The sequence below is a fragment of the Leishmania infantum genome, chromosome 7 (assembly GCF_000002875.2).
Source record: "Leishmania infantum JPCM5 genome chromosome 7".
Taxonomy (NCBI): Eukaryota; Euglenozoa; class Kinetoplastea; order Trypanosomatida; family Trypanosomatidae; genus Leishmania; species Leishmania infantum.
This window is the reverse complement of record NC_009391.2, coordinates 115,981-136,066: the sequence shown is the minus strand read 5'-3', so window position 1 is coordinate 136,066 and position 20,086 is coordinate 115,981. Positions and strand designations below refer to the sequence as shown.

The 20,086-nt window shown below is 65.4% G+C and overlaps 3 protein-coding genes across 3 annotated transcripts; all 3 read left to right on the top strand.

Moving 5' to 3' along the window:
• Window positions 1–1,685: 1,685 nt before the first annotated feature.
• LINJ_07_0340 (hypothetical protein, unknown function) lies at window positions 1,686–8,042 on the top strand (the record flags this gene model as incomplete). Its single annotated transcript, XM_001463190.1, has 1 exon — window positions 1,686–8,042. The coding sequence occupies one exon, from the start codon at window positions 1,686–1,688 to the stop codon at window positions 8,040–8,042; it is 6,357 nt and encodes a 2,118-aa protein (XP_001463227.1).
• Window positions 8,043–8,810: 768 nt separating this feature from the next.
• Window positions 8,811–12,005, top strand: LINJ_07_0330 (putative protein kinase; the record flags this gene model as incomplete). The annotated part of the gene is made up of 1 exon (XM_001463189.1): window positions 8,811–12,005. One exon carries the CDS (start codon window positions 8,811–8,813, stop codon window positions 12,003–12,005), a length of 3,195 nt encoding a protein of 1,064 aa, XP_001463226.1.
• Window positions 12,006–17,323: 5,318 nt separating this feature from the next.
• LINJ_07_0320 (putative protein kinase) lies at window positions 17,324–19,870 on the top strand (the record flags this gene model as incomplete). The annotated part of the gene is made up of 1 exon (XM_001463188.1): window positions 17,324–19,870. One exon carries the CDS (start codon window positions 17,324–17,326, stop codon window positions 19,868–19,870), a length of 2,547 nt encoding a protein of 848 aa, XP_001463225.1.
• Window positions 19,871–20,086: the final 216 nt, after the last annotated feature.

Below are 20,086 nucleotides of genomic sequence, written 5' to 3'. Positions count from 1 at the left end.
ACCGCTTCAGCGGTCCAACACCCCTCGCTGCCGTTGCCGTCTTTCAGGCAATACGTGTAGACACTACAGAGACACGCACACACGCACAACGCCCATAGACTCCCACGCGCTCATTCGTAGCTAGACCATGTCCGATACGGCGTCCACCACGCGCCCCTCCACTGTCTTGGCGAGCATCCAAACACTCGGACATGTTCCGGGAAGTGTGCACCACTACCACCACCGCGCCATGGCGCGACGACAGCGGCCACCACCCACGCGTAGTCTCTGCTGCCTCGATCTTATCTGTGCCCGCACACGATCAGCTCCTTAGTCCCTTCCCCATACAGTGTGCGCGACAGCGGCGCTACCGACGCGGCCTCCGTTCCACGAGGCAGTATACCGGCTGCGTATATCTGTACATCGGGGTCGCACCAGCGCCGCACCTACGAGGATGGCGGCAGAAGCGGCGTTGAGAGAAGTCGTGCGGTGAGGGCGCCGGCTGCCCTTGACACTTCCCTCACAGGCACTAGAGGCGAGCGAGAGGAGCCGACTGCGACCTTGTCGTCTTTCCTGTCTTCGACGCCATTCACCACCTTACACACAGCACCTATTATTCCAGCGCTTCGAGCCGGTGCTGCGCCGAGATACACGGACACGACACGCTCTGCAATACAACCGACGTGCTGCGAAGCTGATGCGAGCGCGCACAGCCTCCACGCAGCGCAGCATTCGTTTGGCCTCAGCAGGGGATACAGCGACTCGGCAGAGGACACAGTGGCCTGCACGCCGGCGAGTGACATCACAGCCTAGCACGTGACGGGCGCCGTATGGGCCGAGTCGAGGCGCAGCAGCGGCTGCAGCTGCAGCTTTAGGAGCGCCGCTGCTGCTGCTACGCCACACGGCGCATCTCTCTGTGCTCGCGCTCTGTATGTGACACATTCCTCGGCATCGACGCGTCTGCCGGCTGCGCTGCTGAGCAACACGGACACGGACGACTGGAGTGCTTTACTGTGGCTGTGCTTAGATGATGGAGCGGAACGCACGTGTGTGTGGAGTCGGAGCGACACCAGCCCAGTTGAGTAGGCCCTGCTGGATACAGTGGTGAAGGCTCATGGGTGTGAACTGCGAGGCAGCGGCGCGTGCAGCGTCGATCGCACCTCCTCCCATTCCTTATTAAGCACAGCGGCACTGACAGGGAGAGAGAGAGAGCCACTCTAAGAGCACACGTACACATGCGGTTCCACATGGACGCAAACTCACAAGACCGCTCAGACATGCGGCGGCCTCACAGTCTAGCGATGACCGTGAGGCTATGGACGGCGCACGGCGAAGCGATGGATGCATGCCGCACATCCTTTCGGGGTACACTTCCCGGCAGTGGCGGTGGCGGTGGAGGTGAGGGGAGTATCGGTGCGCTTGTATGCTGTGAGCTGCTTGACCCCAGTGTGTCTTGCACAGTGCGATCGCCCCCCCCCCTGCTTCCTTTTCTCTGGGACACTCGACTCTCACCCACTGCGCAAGTTTGTTATGCGCCGTCGCTGATACACGCGACACACACGCACACACACACACAATCCGCCTCTCCTTCTCTCCCCGCTTTTACTGCCGCATGCACGGAAACGCCGCGCACGGAGACACAGACCACGCTTTATAACAGACAGACAGGCGCCGCGACGCGCAGAGGATGGGAGAGGGGGCTGAAGATGCCACTCTTCTTCTCAAAACGTATGCTCAGCCGCACCAGCGGTCGTCCAGATCCGAAGCCAGCGCCTTCTCCACAGCACCTCGCCCCCGACACAGCACAGAGAAGCGACAGTGGCAACACTACTGCGGCTCCACTCGTGTTCCCGCGCTACCTCGACGGCCGCGACATCTGCGCGTGCGTCTTCTCTCTTCCTCCAGTTGACGGCCGCTGGGTGGAGGCAACGCTGCGACAGTTGCGCGCGCCGTGTCGCTCGGCGTCGGAGAGGATACCCCAAAGCCAGCCCGCAGGCATCGCACCGTGTGATAGGCGAGCGAAGAAGCGCACCCGAGGCGGGGCCGACAGTGGCGGCGGCTTTGTTGCCGCGGGCGTGGCGACGCAGAGCCGTCGATTGAACCGCTGTTCCTCCTCTGCGTACACGCAACGGGTGATGGGCAACCCACCACTTTCTCCTATCGATGACGTCGAAAACGGCAGCGCCGCCGCGGCGAGTGCTTCGGCATGCGGGTTGCGTCTCGTCTGGCGAGAGGCGTCGCTCGACAGGCCTCCAAGTGGGAGCGTGAGCGCGGCAACGGGGGGCAGAATGGCCGAGAACTGCCATGCCGCCAGCGTGGGCAGCAGGGCCGAGGACCAAGACGTCACGGCGTATCCAACCCTCTTTAGAGCCTTTGTTATGCTGGACGACGACTCAGGAAAGACGGAGGCCGTGACGGCCGACGTGTGCGGCACCGCTGCAGGCGCTCGCTCGTGTGCGAGTGCAGAGCCGCGCACCCCAGTGGCTCAGCGCCCGCGTCGCGCCCACGTCGGCGATCGCGATCTCATTCCAGGACCGGACGCGGATTGTGCGGAGCTGGTGCGGCGCTGGCGCCAGTCTGTGCAACAGCCCGAGGCGGAGGCCGAGGGTAGCGGGCAGCGAGGCGATACTCTGTCGCCGCTGGTGTCACGGCCACGGTGGACGCACAAGAGGACGCGCGTCGTCCTCGCAGCTGAGCCGTTGGCTGACCTCACCGCACCTTCTTGTTGCACCACTACGGAAGTCGGTGAAACCACGCCGCCTCCCCAGGCGACGTCAGACCCGTGTCGACGTGCGGCACACTGGCCGCGTCTGTGCTCATTGGCCATACCGAAGGCATCCTCAGGGGCTGTGGGGACCATCTCAGTGTCCGGGTCGCTGCCGCAGCGGCGCTTCACCGAGATGGAGAGTCTCTGGCACTTCTCCTTCACGGCACCGTCTGTCCCGCACGCGCTACGCATGCGACCGGGTGCGCGAGCGAACGCCAGATGGTCCGTGACGATGCAGCCCACAATGTGGCTGGAGCGCAAGGTGGAGGGCGACCGCGATGCGGAGGCGAGTGCCCGTGGCGTGCGACCCGCGGCAGGTGCAGAGATCGCTGCCAGTGAGGCCGCCATCCGTGCGCAGCTCGGGGGCGCAGCGGTGACGGTGCCACAGTTAGCCGTCGTGCGCCATGCCCGTCGTCGCTGCCTCATACGGGACAACGACAGTGGTGGCGGCGGTGCAGAAAAGGAAGGGCACCGCACTGCCCCTGAGGTGCCACCAGCTGCGTCGATGACATCCACCGAGGACGTTCTCACCGCTGAGGCTCTGTCGGCACAGTGGGATGTTTTTGTGGCCGACGTGCGCGAGTCACGCATGACACAGGAGCGGCGGCGCGCCGCCTCCACGCATGAACGGTATCTGGCAGCGGCAGCCTCTCTCATCAGTGTCGGCGAGAACATAGCGGAAGCACTCGCGACGTTGCCGCAGCTGCACTTCTCGCACCTGTGCACCGCGGCAAGCGCGTCTCATCGCGAGGGAGAGGAAGGAGCGCGCGATGCTCTGGATGTGGACCCCACGGACTCGATGCGCGGACTCGGCCAGGCCTATCCCTACCCGGTGCTGGAGTGGTGGCGGTGGACTTCGTGCGGCCGCTCACGGTCACCTCCGTCGCAGCATGCACGGAAGCCGCCGCGTCGCCTGCCGGACACTTGTGTCGCTTTCCGAAGTGTACCAGACGACGTGGAGGCGACTCGAGCGCAACTCGTGTTGACGCTGCGGGGCTGGGTGCGCGACATGTCAGACGTGCGGTGGCGGTCCGCGTCGTGGTTGCCATGGGATGCGTGGATCACCGCGGTCTGTGCCGTCGCTGCCGTGCCGCTGCTGCTGTTCCCTCTTTCGTCTCGCCGCGCACCGCTGCTGATGCCGTCGATCAGTCGTGTCCAGAGCCGCCTACGCACTGCTGCCGCTGAGGAGGTGAGCGCAGCATCGACAGCGCACCTCACGGCGGACTCGCTCGTCCTCGGTGGCCGCCCTACCGGGTACTCGGCCAAGGACCGTTCACTTGAGCGACAACCATGGGCGGCGCTCGATGCGGCGCCGCAGCTGCTGCGCGAGGCAATGAAATCTGCAACAGCGAGACCAGGCGAGGGGCTGCTTGCCGCAGTCGCGCAGGAAGACGCAGAGGACGCAAAGCCGCTGCGTTGCACGATGCACACTGCGGCGGTGGCGGAGTGCGAGGCGCTCGCACGCGCGTGTGAAAGGAGTGCACGAGCTCCTTCGCAAGAACGGGAGAGAGGTGCTGCCGCCGCGGCGACAGCGGCGAAGGAGTCCGCCGCGCACACGCTTCATCGCCCTCTGCTGAGGCGCCGCAGGTGCGACAAGCTGGCGGCTGGGGGGACGAGCGATGATGAGCACGGCAGATCAGAGGGGAGGGCGACGGCACGAGTGGGCGCATCACCTCCAGACGCTGCTTCACCGAACTCGCAAGTCGCCGCCTTTCCATCATCTCCCGCTGTGGTGTATGTGGCGCGAGGTCACACCGATTCCGCGGCCGTCGACCTTCTTGGCAAACACACACGCTCGCCACCGGCTACGGTGCTGCTGCTGGCTCCATCCGAGTCCTCGCCTGTCAGCGAGGCCTCATCTGCCGAGGGCGCAGGCACGGGTGATCGTTCTGTCAGTGAGGCGGTCGACAGGAAGCGCGCACGGTCGGTAGCGACCTCGCCCTCGGCCGCGGTTTCGCCTTCCTCTCCAGCCATCACCGCCTCATCCCTCACGTGTGCGGCGCGTGCATCGCCACCACTGGTGGAGCGAGATGCGCCAGTGTGTCTCCCGCGCGCAGCTACTAGCGCGCAGCGCAGCAGCACACCGCAGCGCCTGCTTGCTGCCTTGCTCGAGCAGCGGTGCCGTGAGGTGATTTCGGCCGCCAACGACTCGCCTTCTCTCACCGCTTCGGCTGCAACAACCGAGGCAGGCGCAGTGCCCTCCAGCAGTGGAAACTCCTTACTGGCATCACGGCCGTCATCACAGTCGTCATCACCGCCGCCATCCGACGCGCTATCCGTTGCACATTCCTGTTTGCACGGCGACCGATTCCGGCGAATGCGGCGGTGGCTCATGGCGCCGCCGTCTCCAACCCGACTTCCACTCATTCCATCGCGGCGGCGGCGGCGATGCACAGCTGTTATTCACGAGTCGGCGAGCCCGACAGCGTCGACGGCGCGCGCGCCAGTGTTGCAGCCACCGACTCGCTGGTGGCCATGTACTCGACAGGCGTTGTTGCAGGACGCTCAGTCAACGGAATCCCGTCGTGCGCTGGTGCCACCTACTGTGTCCGTGGCACCGGTGCACGGGGAGCGCGCAGAGGCAGGAGCGATAGACGATCCTGCTGTGTGCGTCAACGCGGCTCTCTGGCCTCCTGCGGGTGAGTTCGCCACAGTGGCGGCAACAGGCTGCAGCAGTCGCACTACCTTGCGCGTGCAGCTTCCTTTGAATCCCCGTCGCGGGCTCGGAGGGGCAACGATGAGGCCGGTCACCGTGTGGATGTGGGCACAGCTGACTCTGCACAACTACGCCGCCGATGCGCTGGCTGGCGCTATCCTGCCTGGGGCCCACGCCATTGAGCGACAGCTGGGTGCGACGGAAGGGGCACGCATACCGATGGCCCCGACGACTCCACCAGTCGCTGCGCAGCAAGCGGCGCATTTCTTCGCCTCCGGGTTGAAAAGCTCGGTTACAAGTTCACGGGTGCACGGCCGTCCTTTGCGTGCCCTACCCTCTCCCTCCACAGCTCACCAAGGGCAGACGCCCGCCATCGAGACGGCAGGTGCGCGTCTCCTCGTGACTGCTGAGCACTGGAAACAGCGTCGTGCACGGCGTGCAGTGCAGCGTCTCGCTCTGTATGGGCTGATGCTCGCTGGCGAGGCGCCACCACCTCCATCCACGCGGCCGCAATCGCGATCCACGCCCCAAAGTGTGGAAGGCGAGGAGACGGCCTTGCCGCGTGGTGCTGACCACACCGCTGCCGGTTCTTTCACAGTCGGTGCACAGCTGTACCGAGATGAGCTCCAGCGTAACGACAGGGCGGAGCTGGCCCAGTGCGTGCGCGACGCTCTCGCTCGCGCGCAGTATGACGCGTGTGTGCGCATATTTCAGCGACGAAGTGGACACGGTGAAGAGAGCGCTGGAAAACTGGCGGAGGCCCGGCGATTGACTGACGCCTGCGGTTCCGCCGTCTCACGCACGTGCGCCTCCTGCAAGGCAGCACATGACGGCAGCTGCACCCCCATGCCTGCATTGTTCCTGTGGCCACTCTCATCATGGGCGCTGCCGGCGCCAGCGGACGGTCGTTGCTGCGTTGCATGTGAGCGGCGATTGCATCGCATCATCCGTGATGGCATGCGCAGGGACGGCTGGCTTGCCTTCCACACTTTATGGTACGACGCCCTCTCCGAGCAAGTCTCTCCGTACTCGCCGAGCACGTGGCCCGACTGTCTCTTGAGCGCTACGCAGGGAAGCGCGACGACACATGCGGCATCGAGCGAGGAGGATGGCACCGACGCGTCGGCGCACGACGCTCCTCTCCGATCAGCGTGTGCGCCACAAACTCGCGTTGAGCAGCGTGACATCGACTCTCTAGATGTGGGGGTCGATACCGAATCGGGTGCCTCACCGCTAGAGGTGTCTGCGCACGAGATGCGGTGGTATGTCGACACGAGCGACGAGGATGATGAGTGGAGGGAGGCCGAGGAACAAGACGATGGGGCGGTGGCGCTCCACAATGAACACAGCAGCTCTCAGTGGTGCTGCTGCTGTCTGGCGTCACATGAAAACCTCATTCATGCGATCATGGCGCAAGGAGAAGGACTCACAGCCACCACAGAGCACAGCGCGGCGCCGGCACCCACGCTGGAGCGTGGTGCAACTCGCCACGGGGGCGGCGCTCAGCCACCGCTGTGCCCCGCGTGGTGGAGAGCAGGTTCGACGACGGGTGCCACGACCATCTCTGACGCATCTTCGGCGTCACAACACAATCCGACCAGCGCTGCCGCTCGCGCAACGGCACGCTCACAGGCGGTGCACCGCGCCTGCGGGGCACTCGTTTTTGGTCTTCTGGATGCGGGCGGCGTAAGCGTTTCGCCTCCCTTGTCGTCATGGTCGTTGCCCAGCTGCTTTAACACCCGCACACACGGTGCAGCGCAGGAGGGCACACTTGATGACGGCAGGGCTGGCAGCGTGAGTGCGAACAGCGCCGTCGCGCGACTGCGACGATATGCGGCGCAACTTCTATCCTGTGGTGCTCTCGCTACCCGCTCAGCAGCAGTGGTGACGGCGGTGGCAGCGACGACGGTGCTACACCGCCGCCGCCCCTCTTCTTGCCATTCGTTTTCTTCTTCGGCCGGTTCCCCCGGCTGCTGCAGGGCCGAGCTGCTATGCGCGTCGTCTCTGCGGCAGCTGTCGCCTCGCTCAGGGATGGTGGCAGCAGCAACACCGGCTGCCCAGCAGCAGTTCGAAGACGAGGAGGACGTCGAGGAGCGGGTCGCACCGCTGCGCCGGTGCCGCCACACGCGTCATGTCTGCTCATTCGAGGAGGAGATGCAGTCGCTGCAGACGTGGTTGCTGCCTTACTGGTGGGCCAGGCAGCAGCAACACTTCGCCGTCACCGTGAAGGCACGACAGCCGCCGCCGCGATCTCGAGCGTGTCGGCGTCTGGAACACCCGCTCGACGGATCACACGCAATAGCGACGACGGCGACCCACGGCGGCGTTGATGAGGACGATGACATTGGCGAAGATGCTCATCCGTCATCGCTGCGCTGCTTTTTGGCGCCGCGTGAGGAGTCGGAGGCGTGGGTGCAGCTCCTGCACCATGCCCACCTGCGACAGCTGCGTCGGCCCTACGGTCCTCTCTTCCACGGCAGATGCCTAATGCGGTGCGCGCCGTTCGAAGGCTGCATAGCGGATGCGGAGGTGCACCACACGTACCTTGCCGCTATGCTGCGCCAGCGCACGGAGGAGGCCTGCGGAGCACTGAGCGCATACGTGCTGCCTTACTGCGAGCCACGTGGAACATGTACGTGAGCCTCTGCCCGTCCGCCCTCCGCCATCACTTCTTTGATTTTTTCGATTCTCTGCTGCTGCTGCTGCTTTACTTGCACGTGAAACGTACTTCTCCCCACTTACCCATACGAAGGCCCACGTTGACGGATGCCGACGTGCCCCCCCCCCCCTTCCTCCCCCTGCGCGCGTTCCCCGTGTCCCCCTCTTCCTGCTTGTGTCTGATGAAGCATCGTTCCCGTCCTTTGTTGATGCCGGTGCTTCTCTCTCCACCACCACCACCTCCTCCTCCTCCTCTTTTTTTTATGGCTTATCCCTGACGCGCATCTGCCCCATCTCATTACCTGGCATCCGCGCCGTGCTCAGCTCCACTCGCGGCTAGGCCTGTGCGCATCTCTAAGCTCCTTCCTCCTCCCTCCCGATTCTGGAGCTACTCGCCCTCACACATCCACTACAACAACGCAGCATCCATCCGCTGCAGCCCCTCCTCTCCTGCTCGCCCTCATTCGCCTCCATCAAGGAGGTGGAGCGCGGGCTCGGCTCACATACAGAGGCCAAGAATGAGGGAGGCCTGCGTGCCTGCGTGCACGTGAAGGGTCAGACAGCCTCAGGCCACCAGCCACGTTGCTACCAGCATCGTCACTCTCTTGTGGGTGCGTACTGGAGGAGGGGCGCCGATTCGATGAGCGGGCGTTGCGTGTGCGCCGCCCCTCCCGCCCGCCGACCATCACCGCTGAGCCGCAGTGGCGCACTGATACACCTGCCGCAGATTGCTTTCTTCGCTACCTCACGATGCCGCCTCAGCCGCTTGCGCAGTGCCAGCGGTCGAAGCAGCCGTCGCCCACGGCCACAGAGACTATGATCACCTCCGAATACAAGATCGTCGAGAAGATGGCGACGGGCTCCTTCGGCGTCGTCTTCAAAGTACGCAGAGTTACAGACCACCAGGTCTTCGTCATGAAGCGCATTCCGCTGCTCGGCTTGACGGCGCCGCAGCGCCGCGACGCTGCGCAGGAGATCATCCTCATGCGCGACCTGCATCACCCCTGCGTGGTGTCGCAACGGGATGCCTTTCTATACAACGAGCACGACCTGTGCCTTGTCATGGACTATTACGACGGTGGCGACATGGACACCCACATGGCGGCACAGCGCGATCTGGACATGTACTTTGAGCTCGATCAGGTCATGCTGTGGTTCGTGCAGCTGGTGCTCGGAGCGCAGTACCTGCACGCCCACAACGTCGTCCACCGTGATATCAAGATACATAACGTGTTCGTGCGGTCCAAGGACATGTCCGTAGTCCTCGGCGACTTTGGCATCTCCGAGCGTCTCGGCGTGGACTTGGCCAATCACACGTGGGTCGCGGCAGCAACGATGAGCGGTCCTCACGGAAGCGACGGCTCGTCCCTCACATCCGTGCCAGCGATGGTGACCGCGACTGCTGCTGGCTCGCCGTCACCGGCGCGGATGAACCGCGGTGACGACGCGATGCGGTCGCTCTCGATCTCCGGCGGTCTCCGTCCGTCCACACCCGGCGGAGCAGGGGCTGGTGCACCAGTCCTGTCCCCGCTGCTTTACCAACAGACGGCATGGTCCTCGGGCCAATGGGGCGCGGGGTCGCAGCTCTGCTCCCCGAACTCGAGCCCGTACCAGCCGCTGTCGCACATGCGACAGACAGGCGCGAGCAGCAACGCGGCCTCATCGTGTTCGCTGCAGAGGCTGCTGAACGGCGGTGTGGAGGCAGCCATGAAGGGCACGCCGCTCTACATGGCGCCAGAGGTGCTCCAGGGCGGGGCGGCCAGCCCCAAGTCAGATGTGTGGTCGCTGGGCTGCGTTCTCTACGAGCTGCTGGCCCTCCGTCACCCCTTCGAGTCGCGCGATCTTGCGCCCTTGGTGATGCGCGTCTTGCGAGGGCAGCGCGAGCCGCTCCCCGCGCATTACCCTCGTCCGATCGCCGACTTGATCAACTGCATGCTCTGCCTCGACGCCAGTCAGCGCCCCTCGTGCGAGGAGGTGCTGACGGTGCCGTGCGTGCGTGCCTACGTAGACCTGTGGCGCAGTCTGCGCACCCCTCTCGACGTCCCCGCCTCACCTGGCGAGTCTGCACTGATGCGACAGCTGCAAGCGTGGCAGGCGAACGTCGCAGCGTGGAACGCACGCCACCCTGACGACCCGCGCAGCAAGTCAGTGCATTACACCGAGCTGAAGCGCCAGCTGCTAAGCCCCGCCTGCGCGCCGGCCGAGGAGCGCGAGAAGGTGGAGCGGCGAGCGGTCGAAGCAGCGCGCACGGCTCTTCTCACAGCGCAACCATCTGGGCTGACCTGCAGCATCTCTTCGGCCGCCATCAGCGGCGCCATCCAAGGCGACGGTGGCGTCCACGACGGCACCTTCTTCTTCGGGGCCACTGGTGAATGTCTCACCGGCGCGGCTGGCCGCCGCAGCAGCGAGCTGTCCAGCTTACCCTCCGCCAGGGAGGGTATGAACATGGGGCCCTCGGACAGCATGCGTCCCTACATGGTCTACGACGTTGCACCAGAGATAGCCGCCACTGCTGCTGCCGAAGGGGCAGGACCGTCCTGCGCTGAATCTGCAGCAAACAAGGCGCTGAACGGCCGTCCTCCAAGGCCATCGCGCCGTCCGTCGGGGTCGCCCCCGCCGCATCCGGTCCAAGGTGAAGACTTGACTGTCACCGGACACAACATCGGCAAGGGTGGCGCTCGCGTCGGTTCGCTGCCGCAGGCGGCTAATGCGGCTCGTAGCGAGGACTCCCCGATGATGAGCGCTGCGGCGAGGAAACGCCGGCACCCGCAGGCACGGCAGCTCGAGCCCGCCGCTCCTCAGCAGAGAGGTGAGTCGTCGCGTCACGACGACACGACTGAGCCGGAGCGTAAGCCGTTGACTGGAGTGGCGTCGCCGACGATCGATGGCGCTGCTGAGGCCCAATCGACCACACCACCGGTGCCGTCGTCGAACTTTCCACTGAAGCCGGGCCTCCCGACATCGCCGCCGCTGATGCACAAGCGTGGCGCCACTCGGTGCGGCTCCATTGATGAGGATGCGCTGTTCTTTCAAGCCTACGAGAACGTCGCCGACATGCGCTTCGCCTCCCTCGACGAGATCGCCCAGAGTGTCGTAGATCTGCGCCAGCGCGTGCAGCAGCGCATGCGGCACCAGCGCCTGCTTACGGACATAGAGGTTCTACATGAGCGGCACGGCTCTGCCCTCCTCCGCAGCATGCCGCACGTCTTAAACGTGTTCGAGGCGGCCGCGGCAGCCGAGGACGGCGCGGAGGGGCCCCCTGGCAGGTCCGGTGGTGCCCAGTCTACCATGTCGCCAGAGGAGGCGTACGCGCGCATGGTGCAGCAGATCGATGAGCAACGCAGCGGGCATGAGCAGCACCAGCTCGACCCCGACAATGCGGAGAAGGTGGTCAGCATCTTGCACTTGGGGCAGCTGCCGGTGGGCCGTCCAATGCCGCCGCGCATCCGACAGCTGCGTGAGTCCGCCGCACTGGCGCAGGTAGCGGCGAGCGAAGAGGCACGCCGTCGTTCACGGCTCCTTCCGAGAAGGTCGAAAGACAGGTCGTCATCCACCACCAAACGCGGCGTCTCCTTCTCTGCTGCGGTGTCGATGCAGTTTGCAGATCCAGCTGCTCCCCTGATGGCATCCTCGACAGGCGGCGGCCGGTCGTCTTCACTGGCCACCGCAATGGAACTGCGCCGGTGGCGCCCCTACCTCGAGCGCCGCAACCGCCTCTCCGCCGCGCTCACCCGCGTCTTCGACGCCACCACGCTGCGAGCGGTGTACTCCTACTACCGCACCTGCGCACTGCTGCAGCGGGACGCCGCGGTAGTGCGCCGACTCGTGCCGGACCGGCAGCAGTGGTCGGCGCTGCCGTCGATTGAGGAGCTGGCGGTGCTCGACCGACGGCTAGAGGTAATGTTTGAGGATCGGCCGAGTTGGGATGGGAGGCAGGGTGCATGACCTGCTTGTGTGGCTGCCTCTCCGCCTCTTTGCCAGAGAGAAAGAGAGCCGGCACGGCAGCTGTGAGCTGCCTCCTTCGCCCTCTGCCACTTTCTCATCGACTGCCGCCGCCGCCGCCGCCGCTTGTGCCCGGCCCACGCGTCTCGGGCTTCTCCGTCCCCTCTCCCTCCCTTCCTCCTTTCTTCCCCTTCAGGTGCTTGCACACGCACACTCCTTTCACGAAGAACGAGCGCGCACACGTACCACCGCCGCCTGCGTCCGGTGAAGCGCCTCACGGCAGCTCCTTCCCGGCATCCCCCCCTGCTCAGACCTTCTCTCAACACGTACACGCGCGCCCGTCTGTGCGTGCGTGTTGTGATGGCGGCAGCCCTGCTGCTCCACCGTCCTCATGCCCCGCGTCTCTCACACTGTGTGTCCCCTCTCCTCTTCCTGGGACACATGCATCGCCGTGTACTGGCGTCTTCTCCCCGCCACGTTTCTCTCACCGGACGCGGAGGGCGGCCGAAGAGCAACGAACTCTCACAGACACGCGCATATCCGCGTGATCTTCGCGTAGACTGGCATGTCGGCGCTCCGTCGGGATCGGCACAGCTCCACCTTCTCCGTGAATGGTAGCGGCACCGTGCCGTCGCCGTGCCACCCAAGTGGTCACAGAACACCCACCGCCTTCCAACCGGCCCCGGTCAGGGTCTTCACCGTGGCGGTGTCTGAGGTGCCCGGCGAACAGCTGCAGTCGAGCGGCACGGCGCCCTCCGTCGCTAACCCCGTCGCGAGCCCGCTGGATTTGGCGGGCGGCGCAGCGACCAAGAGCCGCCTGCCAGTGCTCCTTCTGGCTTGGGTGGGGGAGCCTGAAAGTGTTGTCGCGGACACTCCTCAGCACCTCCTGAGCTGCGCGCGCTTTTGTCAGTGCGGCAGGTGCTGACAGCATCGGGTGCTGTGACACGGCGGGGTGGTGGCAGCGCGTTATCTGCAGCAGCGGGAGGTACGGTGGATTTCCCGTTGGCGGCAGTGCATGGGTTGGTGGCATCCCCGCCTCGTTTGGTGAGGTCCGCTCGAGGAAGCCCCGTCGCTGATGGCGGGTAGTCAGCCGTTGCAGAACGGATGACGAGTGGCGATGACCTCCCTGCAGCTGAGCGGCTCCTCCGCACAGGATGGGCCATGTAGGCAGCTCCAGCGGGTATCTCTCCTCCGCGGTTCACTCGTCGCAAGCTCGATCCACGCCTCCAGCAGAGGATGCCGAGGCAGGCGGCAGCGCTGCGGACAACCTCAGCGCCGCCTGTACCGTTGCTGGAGGCGTGGATGGAGAACTGCTGGCTGCTTCTGTATGCACGTGGTTTTGCGGTAGTGGTGACGCTCTCGGTGGGGCCCGCGACAGTCGCTCTGCGGACAGCCCTGCTGACGGTGCGAGAAGGGGGCCTATGACAAGATGATGCTGTCGATGGCGGATGCCACGCCAGCCGCCACGACTGTGCTGCTGCCAGTGAGGGGAGTGATAGCGAGGAGGTGCCAGCCTGCCCAGCAAGCCAAGGAGGTGGGGTGTGCGGATGTCGCCGTTACCCGCACGAGCACCGACGCCGCACCTCTCGGCCTTGCCGTCACGTGTCCTCCTGCGCTGCTGCCGGAGGTCGCTGCTGCTGTGGCGGCGCAGCCACCGGTGGTGAGCGACTTTGATGCAGTCGAGCTGTGGTGTGCCTGAAGTATACGCTGAGCGAGGCGGGGCTGTGTATTGTGGCACTGGAGATCTTTATGCAGGGGATCGGCACGGAGCTTGGTGCCCTGCAGCCGCTGTTCAGCTGAGACGTGTTCGCCTCCCTGCCAGACGCAGCTAAGCTGCGCGCTTCCCTTCACCGATGCCCTGCACTACATGCGATGTGTGCCATCCTCGGCAAGGCAACTGCGGCGCTGTAGAGGGTGGCCGCAGCATGACAGCCGCGTCTGGCACGCTCTGTCGCAGCACCACACGCATCTTCCCCGGCCGGTCGCGCACTTCGTGGCTGCCGATCCGACCAGCGGAGGCGACTTCAATGAGCGGGCGCAGGTGTACCTCTGACGTAGCGTCTGAAGCAGGCGCAAGACAAGACGGCTGCCGGCGCTGGGGGCGCGGTGGCTGCGGCGGCGCAGTTCCAGCCGGCAGAGCATCCCCCCTCCGCGGCAAGGGGAGTTCGAAAACGTGTAGCACCGCCGATGTCGGCGACCCCCCTCCCCCTTCCCCCCGTCCCACAGCCGGCTACGCTGAGTGCTCCCCACCCGCGGCCCAAGCGAGGTGCAGAAGGGTGACGCTCTAGTGGGTGCTGCAGCGTCTCCGTCAACGCCGCTCACGCTGGATGGCACACACGACGTGCCGCGGCGGAGCTCATTCCCGTGTGCACCGGAGAGGCTGCGTCGATGCCTTGCCAACCTCAAGATCTGCGCGTACTTCGCCACGCGTCGGGAGCGGAACGCGCCGCACTGACGCGTATTGCGTGACCCGGCTCTTTTTTGTGCTGTGTACCGCCGCTGCCCCACCACCGCAACCTCCGTTAACCGCGGCGCTTGCCCAGAGAGCTCTGCTTCAGCTTTTACCTGTGTCGCGGCCGCCGAGCGCAGAGGGACAGCAAGGTTGCGGTAGGCTTCGGCTACGGTAGTGGTGTGGAGCAGAGGGCCTTCGGCGGCGGCAGCGGCACCCTCACCGGCTGAGCGGCTCACTGTGCGAGATGCGGAGGGACGCTGGGCTGTCGCCATCAAGCTGACACATGTCGTTTTCCACGTCTTGGGCAGCGAGACGGCATCAGCCGGTCGACGCCCGCAGAGGACTTCGACGGCGCGCTAGCGGGTTGCCGACCGTGCAACACGTTGCACCCCAGCTGCGATGCCGAGGACGACCTCAGAGGAAGGGCAGCGTGGCGTTTTCCTTCCTACGCAGGATCTCGTCCTCTAGTGCAGTGGGGCCACCAACGGAGAGCTTGCCATGGGGTCCAGCGGCGCACGCACCTGCGCAGCCGTCGACGAAGGCGTCGCTGGGCGCGCCGCGGGCGAGACACCCCTTTCTCCCAAGCAGCTGCGGAGGAAGATGATGCGGCGCCGTTGCAGCGCCGCATGCGTCGTGTGGAGGGAAAGGGGGGGGGCTGCACTCCCGCGTGGTGGTACGTCGTTGCCTTCTTCCTGGGCTAGACGCGGCGCCTTGTGCAGGTGTGGAATAACAGCGGAGGTGGTCGCAGCGTCGCCGTGGGGCCGAACTCCGCCATCGTCCGGCACGCGAGGGGGAGTGGACGCTCCTCGCGTCGCCACCGGCGCCGCGTGCTTTGAGGACGAGTTTTGGGACGCTCGACGGCGCCAGCGTGGGGAGGGGTCTCGCCCCCGTCGACGTTCGCGTGCGACGCAAGACGTTGGTAGCCTTCTGCAACGTGGAGGTGCGGTACAACGAGACAGCGTGATGGGGTGGACGCATGTGGGCTGGATGATATGCAGGTGCGGATGCCGTGCCCGGCGTGCTCGTCGCTCTTGTCGCCCTCTTTCTCTCTTCTCTCCCTTTAGTCTCAGCGACCCTGTGCTGCGCGTGCTCCCCTTCTCGACGTGGCGAAGACGGCGCGCATGCCAGGCCCGCATCACCACCGCTCCTTCTCCGCCACTATCACGGCGATCCGTCGAGGCAGAGGGAGGGGTGAGGGGGGCCGTCAGCTGTTGCCCCGTCTCTTCTCGAGTGTGTACGAGCGGCGCTCCTGCGCACGCATGGTTGAGGGATGCCGTGTATGGTAACTCGAGGCTCTCTCTATACATTCTCTGCACGCGCTCTGCAGCGCTTGCTCCAGCCTCTTTCTTTCTCTTCCGCGTCGTGCTCCCTCCGCGCTTCCGTTTCGACGTGTGTTGGCGTGCTCGACGACGACGACGTCACCTCGCTGTGCCCGCAGTTCTTTGCGCCCGTGCCCCGCTGAGGTGGAACGCGTACACCTTCCCCACCCCGGCCTCGCCTCTCACGAGAGACGCACGTGCGAGGTTGCACACCCATCTGCGTCCCATGCACGCTGCACAGCAGCTCTCCACGTCACACGAGTCGCGTCTGAATCCCCTCCTCAATCATCGAGGCGGCAACAGACTGACACGCACCTGGCTGCGTGGGTGCCGCCATTGAACCGACCTTCCACCTTCATCTTCAGGAGCGCCCCCCTCTCTCGTTGTCGCCACTACCCGCGCTCGGGCTCATCGGCTTTTCGTCTCTCCGTGGGCGGTGCTGCGCTGCGCATCGACCGTGGCTGCTTTCATCTGTGCCCTGCCCGTCTCTCTGTCTGTCTACGTGTGCATGTGTGTTTGCAGTTGCTTCGTACGGTGACGTGTATTGCATGGTGAAAGCGTGCTGTGAGCAGTGAGGGCTGATCGCTAACTCTCCCGCCTTCCTCAGCCGGCAGGCGAGTGCGCGCCTCTCCCGGCGGCGGAGGGGGCGGGGGACGTTCCGCTGCTTACGACATTTTGCTTGTGCGCATGTCTCTGAGCACAGCAATTGCGGCGTGATCGGGAGGGGCGGCGGCTTTCATTGTGTCCCGTGCAGGCGCGCAATCCAGCGTTCCGGCTGTTAGCGTTTCCTCTCGTTTACGCTATCTCTGAGAAGGCCCTCCAGTGATACCATGGACCCCTTCTCTTTCTCTCTCGTTGCTTCCGCTGTTCGTGCCCTCCGAGCAAGTCTCCTCGCCCACCCGGGACCCCACCCCCTTTTCACGTCTCTCCACCCCCGTGAGACCGGAAGGCTGCGGAGCGCCGGTTGGCTCAGCGCTCCCATCCGTGCACGCCAGCACAGGCGTATGCGCGTATTGATGCTCTTGTACGCTAAGCGACGCGCTTCCATGTCTGCCGGTGTGGCCCCTCGGTGCGTCGGCGGCCAGACCGCCTCCCCCCCCCCCCCACACACACGCACACACCGCCCCCAGAGGTCGGATCGACTGAGCCGACTGTGCTGACCCGCTCAACCGCCTCGGCATCTCTCCCTCTCTCTTCTACCTTCCTTTCCACTATATATGCTTTCCGGTGATATCCGCCACCGCCGCGGCGCTGCCGTGGCCGCCGGCACCGCTCGTGCTTGCTCTCACTGGCCTTGCCGACACCGGTACTTCACTGTGTGTGTGTGTGCCTGCGTGCGTTCTTGGTCCTCCGTCCTTGATCCCTTTCACTGCTGCCGCTCTCTCTCTTCCTTTGCATCTTCGCCGCCTGCGTGCATCCCCACCTCCACTCCGCGCGCACTTGCGTGGCTGCCGGTGGTGTTGACCCTCCATCCATCCCCACACCCGCTCGGCAGAATAGCGTGTCTCCATCCTGACTTCCTATACCAGTCGAACGCACTGTTCGGCAAGATGGGCATGGAACACTACACCAAGGTCAAGGACCTCGGTGGCACCAACGGCGCCTTCCTCGCGCGTGACCGGCAGCAGCCGGACCGGCTTGTCGTCATCAAGCGGCTGGCGGATGGCACTCAAGGAATCGAGGAGCTCAACGCGTCGCTGCGGCTGCGGCACCCGCACATTGTCCGCTTCCTCGAGTCCTTTGTATATAACGGTAGCCTGTTCGTCGTCATGTCGTACGAGTCCGGTGGCGACCTCGACGGGCTCTTCCACTACCTCACGCAGAGCCACAGGACGCCGACGACGCATACACTGCTGCTGTGGTTTGTGCAGCTGCTGGAGGCCCTTGCGTACTGCCACGATAGCCACGTCATCCACCGCGACATCAAGCCGAGCAACATCCTCGTCTCCGAGGACACGAAGGTGCTGTACCTAGGCGACTTCGGCTCTGCCAAGACCCTCAGCACCTCCAACGTCACCTCCACGTTTGTCGGATCGCCGATGTGGATCTCGCCGGAGGTGCTGCTGGGCACTAGCTACGGCTACGCCGCCGACGTGTGGTCGATGGGCTGTGTTTTCTACGAGATGGCAACGCTGCGCAAGCCGTTCTCGGCCCCGAGCTTCGCGCACCTGGTGCAGCAGATCACGTGGGGCCACATCACACCTCTCCCGGCACACGTAGCGCAGGAGGTGAGATCGATCATCCACTCCATGCTCGTGCTCGACCCCGCGCAACGCGTGACTGCCAAGGCGGCGCTGGAGGTGGCGCGAGGCGCCCTTGGCCGCGCTGAGGAGCTCCGCCAAGCGTCGCCGTCTCCACTGCGCCCTGCAGGGATGCCGTCTAAGTCCTCTGCGACGTCCTTGCCACCCCGACTGACGTCGCCGCCAGAGGTGGTCGCGCACCAGCCGCGGCAGACCCCACCGCCGCCGTCGCCTCCGCCGTCGCAACCCTACTCTTCGTGCCCGTCTGCCAGCAGCACCACACCGCCTCGAAAGGGGGGCCTCACGCAGACGGCGGCCCCGCCGGTGCCGACCCCATCGGATTCAACGCCGCCGGCCTCCAGCACCGTAAGCGACCCGCTGTTGGTTGTCGCGTCGGAGGCGAAGGCCGGCGAGGATCCGACGCCACACGGATCCCCTCCCAGTGCAGCCGCACCCGAATTCTCGTCGCAAGCGGCCGTAGTGAAGCAACGCCCCGGCGCGTCGTCGCCTGCGTCGATTTTGGAAGAACCGACAGCTTCCCCCACGCCGCAGCCGCCTGTGGGGGGGGCTCCCGCGTCAATGCAGCCGCCGGCGGTGCTTGTGGTAGCGGCCGCACCGCCAGCCCCCGCAGCGAAGAAGGAAGCAACAGTGCGAGACAAGGGGGCGCCGGCGGCGTCACCGGTGGTGGATGCACAACTCCGCGTGCCGCAGCAGATGGTGCTGCAGATCTCCACCACGGGTTTCAGCAAGCCGGCGCAGCGCAAGAAAGCGGCTCCGAAGCGCAAGAACGTGGCGACGCACAAGGCAGGCCCGCTGCCACTGCGGCAGCGAGTGCCGAGCGTCCCGGCACCGACCTCACCACCAACCGAGGCACCAAAGTTTGTGCGGCAGCTCAGCACAGACTCGCTGTCCAGCCGTCGTGCCGCGGAGCTGTTCGCACCCTCGCGCGGAAGCAGTGGGCCCACAAAGGTGGTGGTGAAGGCGGTGCCGCCGGCGCACGTGGCGAAGCGCGCCTTGGCCGTGGCGGGCAACCGGGAGAACCCACCGCGTGTGCCGAAGGAGTCGCCGACGCGGGAGGCGCGAGCGCTCCAGAAAGCGCCACTGAAGCCGGCGCTACAGCTGCCTCCCAAGCCCGCCGCCCCGCCCTCCGACGCCGCGCCGGCAGACCAGTGGTTTGATCAGCGGATGCGTGACCTGTGCGCCATGGAGAACTACCTCCACCAGCACCGCGTGGATGATGACAAGGTGCTGCAGACATACGATGCACGACGGCACAAGGAGGAGCAGCAGTGCGAGTCGGCGACCCCAGGGACGCGTGCAGCAGGGAGGCCCCCGGCGGCGCGCCGCCGCAGCCCTGCGACGAAGTTTGCCAGTCCGGCACAGCCACCCGGTGTGCTTGTCATGACGCCACCGCGCCATCGCCACCTGTCAGAAGGTATCCCCGCTCCACCTGCACTGCCCGCTGCGCAACAGCAGCAGCAGCGACAACAGCGGCCTGGCGCGGCCTCGCCCTTCGTGAGACAAGCGTCGTACGTTTGTCAGGGATTGCATCCCGCCTGCCGCTCCGAATCGAGGCAGAGTAGTCTTTCATCCACGTTCAACGGCCGCCAGGCGAGCAACGCCCGGGCGCGGGCGCGCGTGTCGCTGGAGGAGCAGCTGAAGAACGAGGAGGGGCGCGTGATCGCGCGCGAGAAGCGCGAGGCGGAGCGGCAGCGGATGAAGGAGCTCATCAGCGCACAGCGCGCCGCCGCAAAGCAGCAAAAACGGAAGGCCAGGAAGGACGACGCCGTCGACGTCCAGATCGTCTTGCCCGACCGCCTGCACTACGCCCCCGACTCCGCCGTGCCGGCGGACTAGGCGAGACGAGAGCGAGGGCCGGGAGTGGGCACAGACATGCGCTCCAGGCCGCCCTCTCGTGAGAGCTGCTCCTGTGGCAAAGATGCGCAAGCCGCAGTTATGTATCATACCACTCTTGCGCGTGAGTGTTCGTATCGTTTTCTCTTCGTCGACCCCACATATTCTCCTCCTACCCCGATGACGTCGGGGCGAGCGGCGGCAGTGAACGCGTTTGTG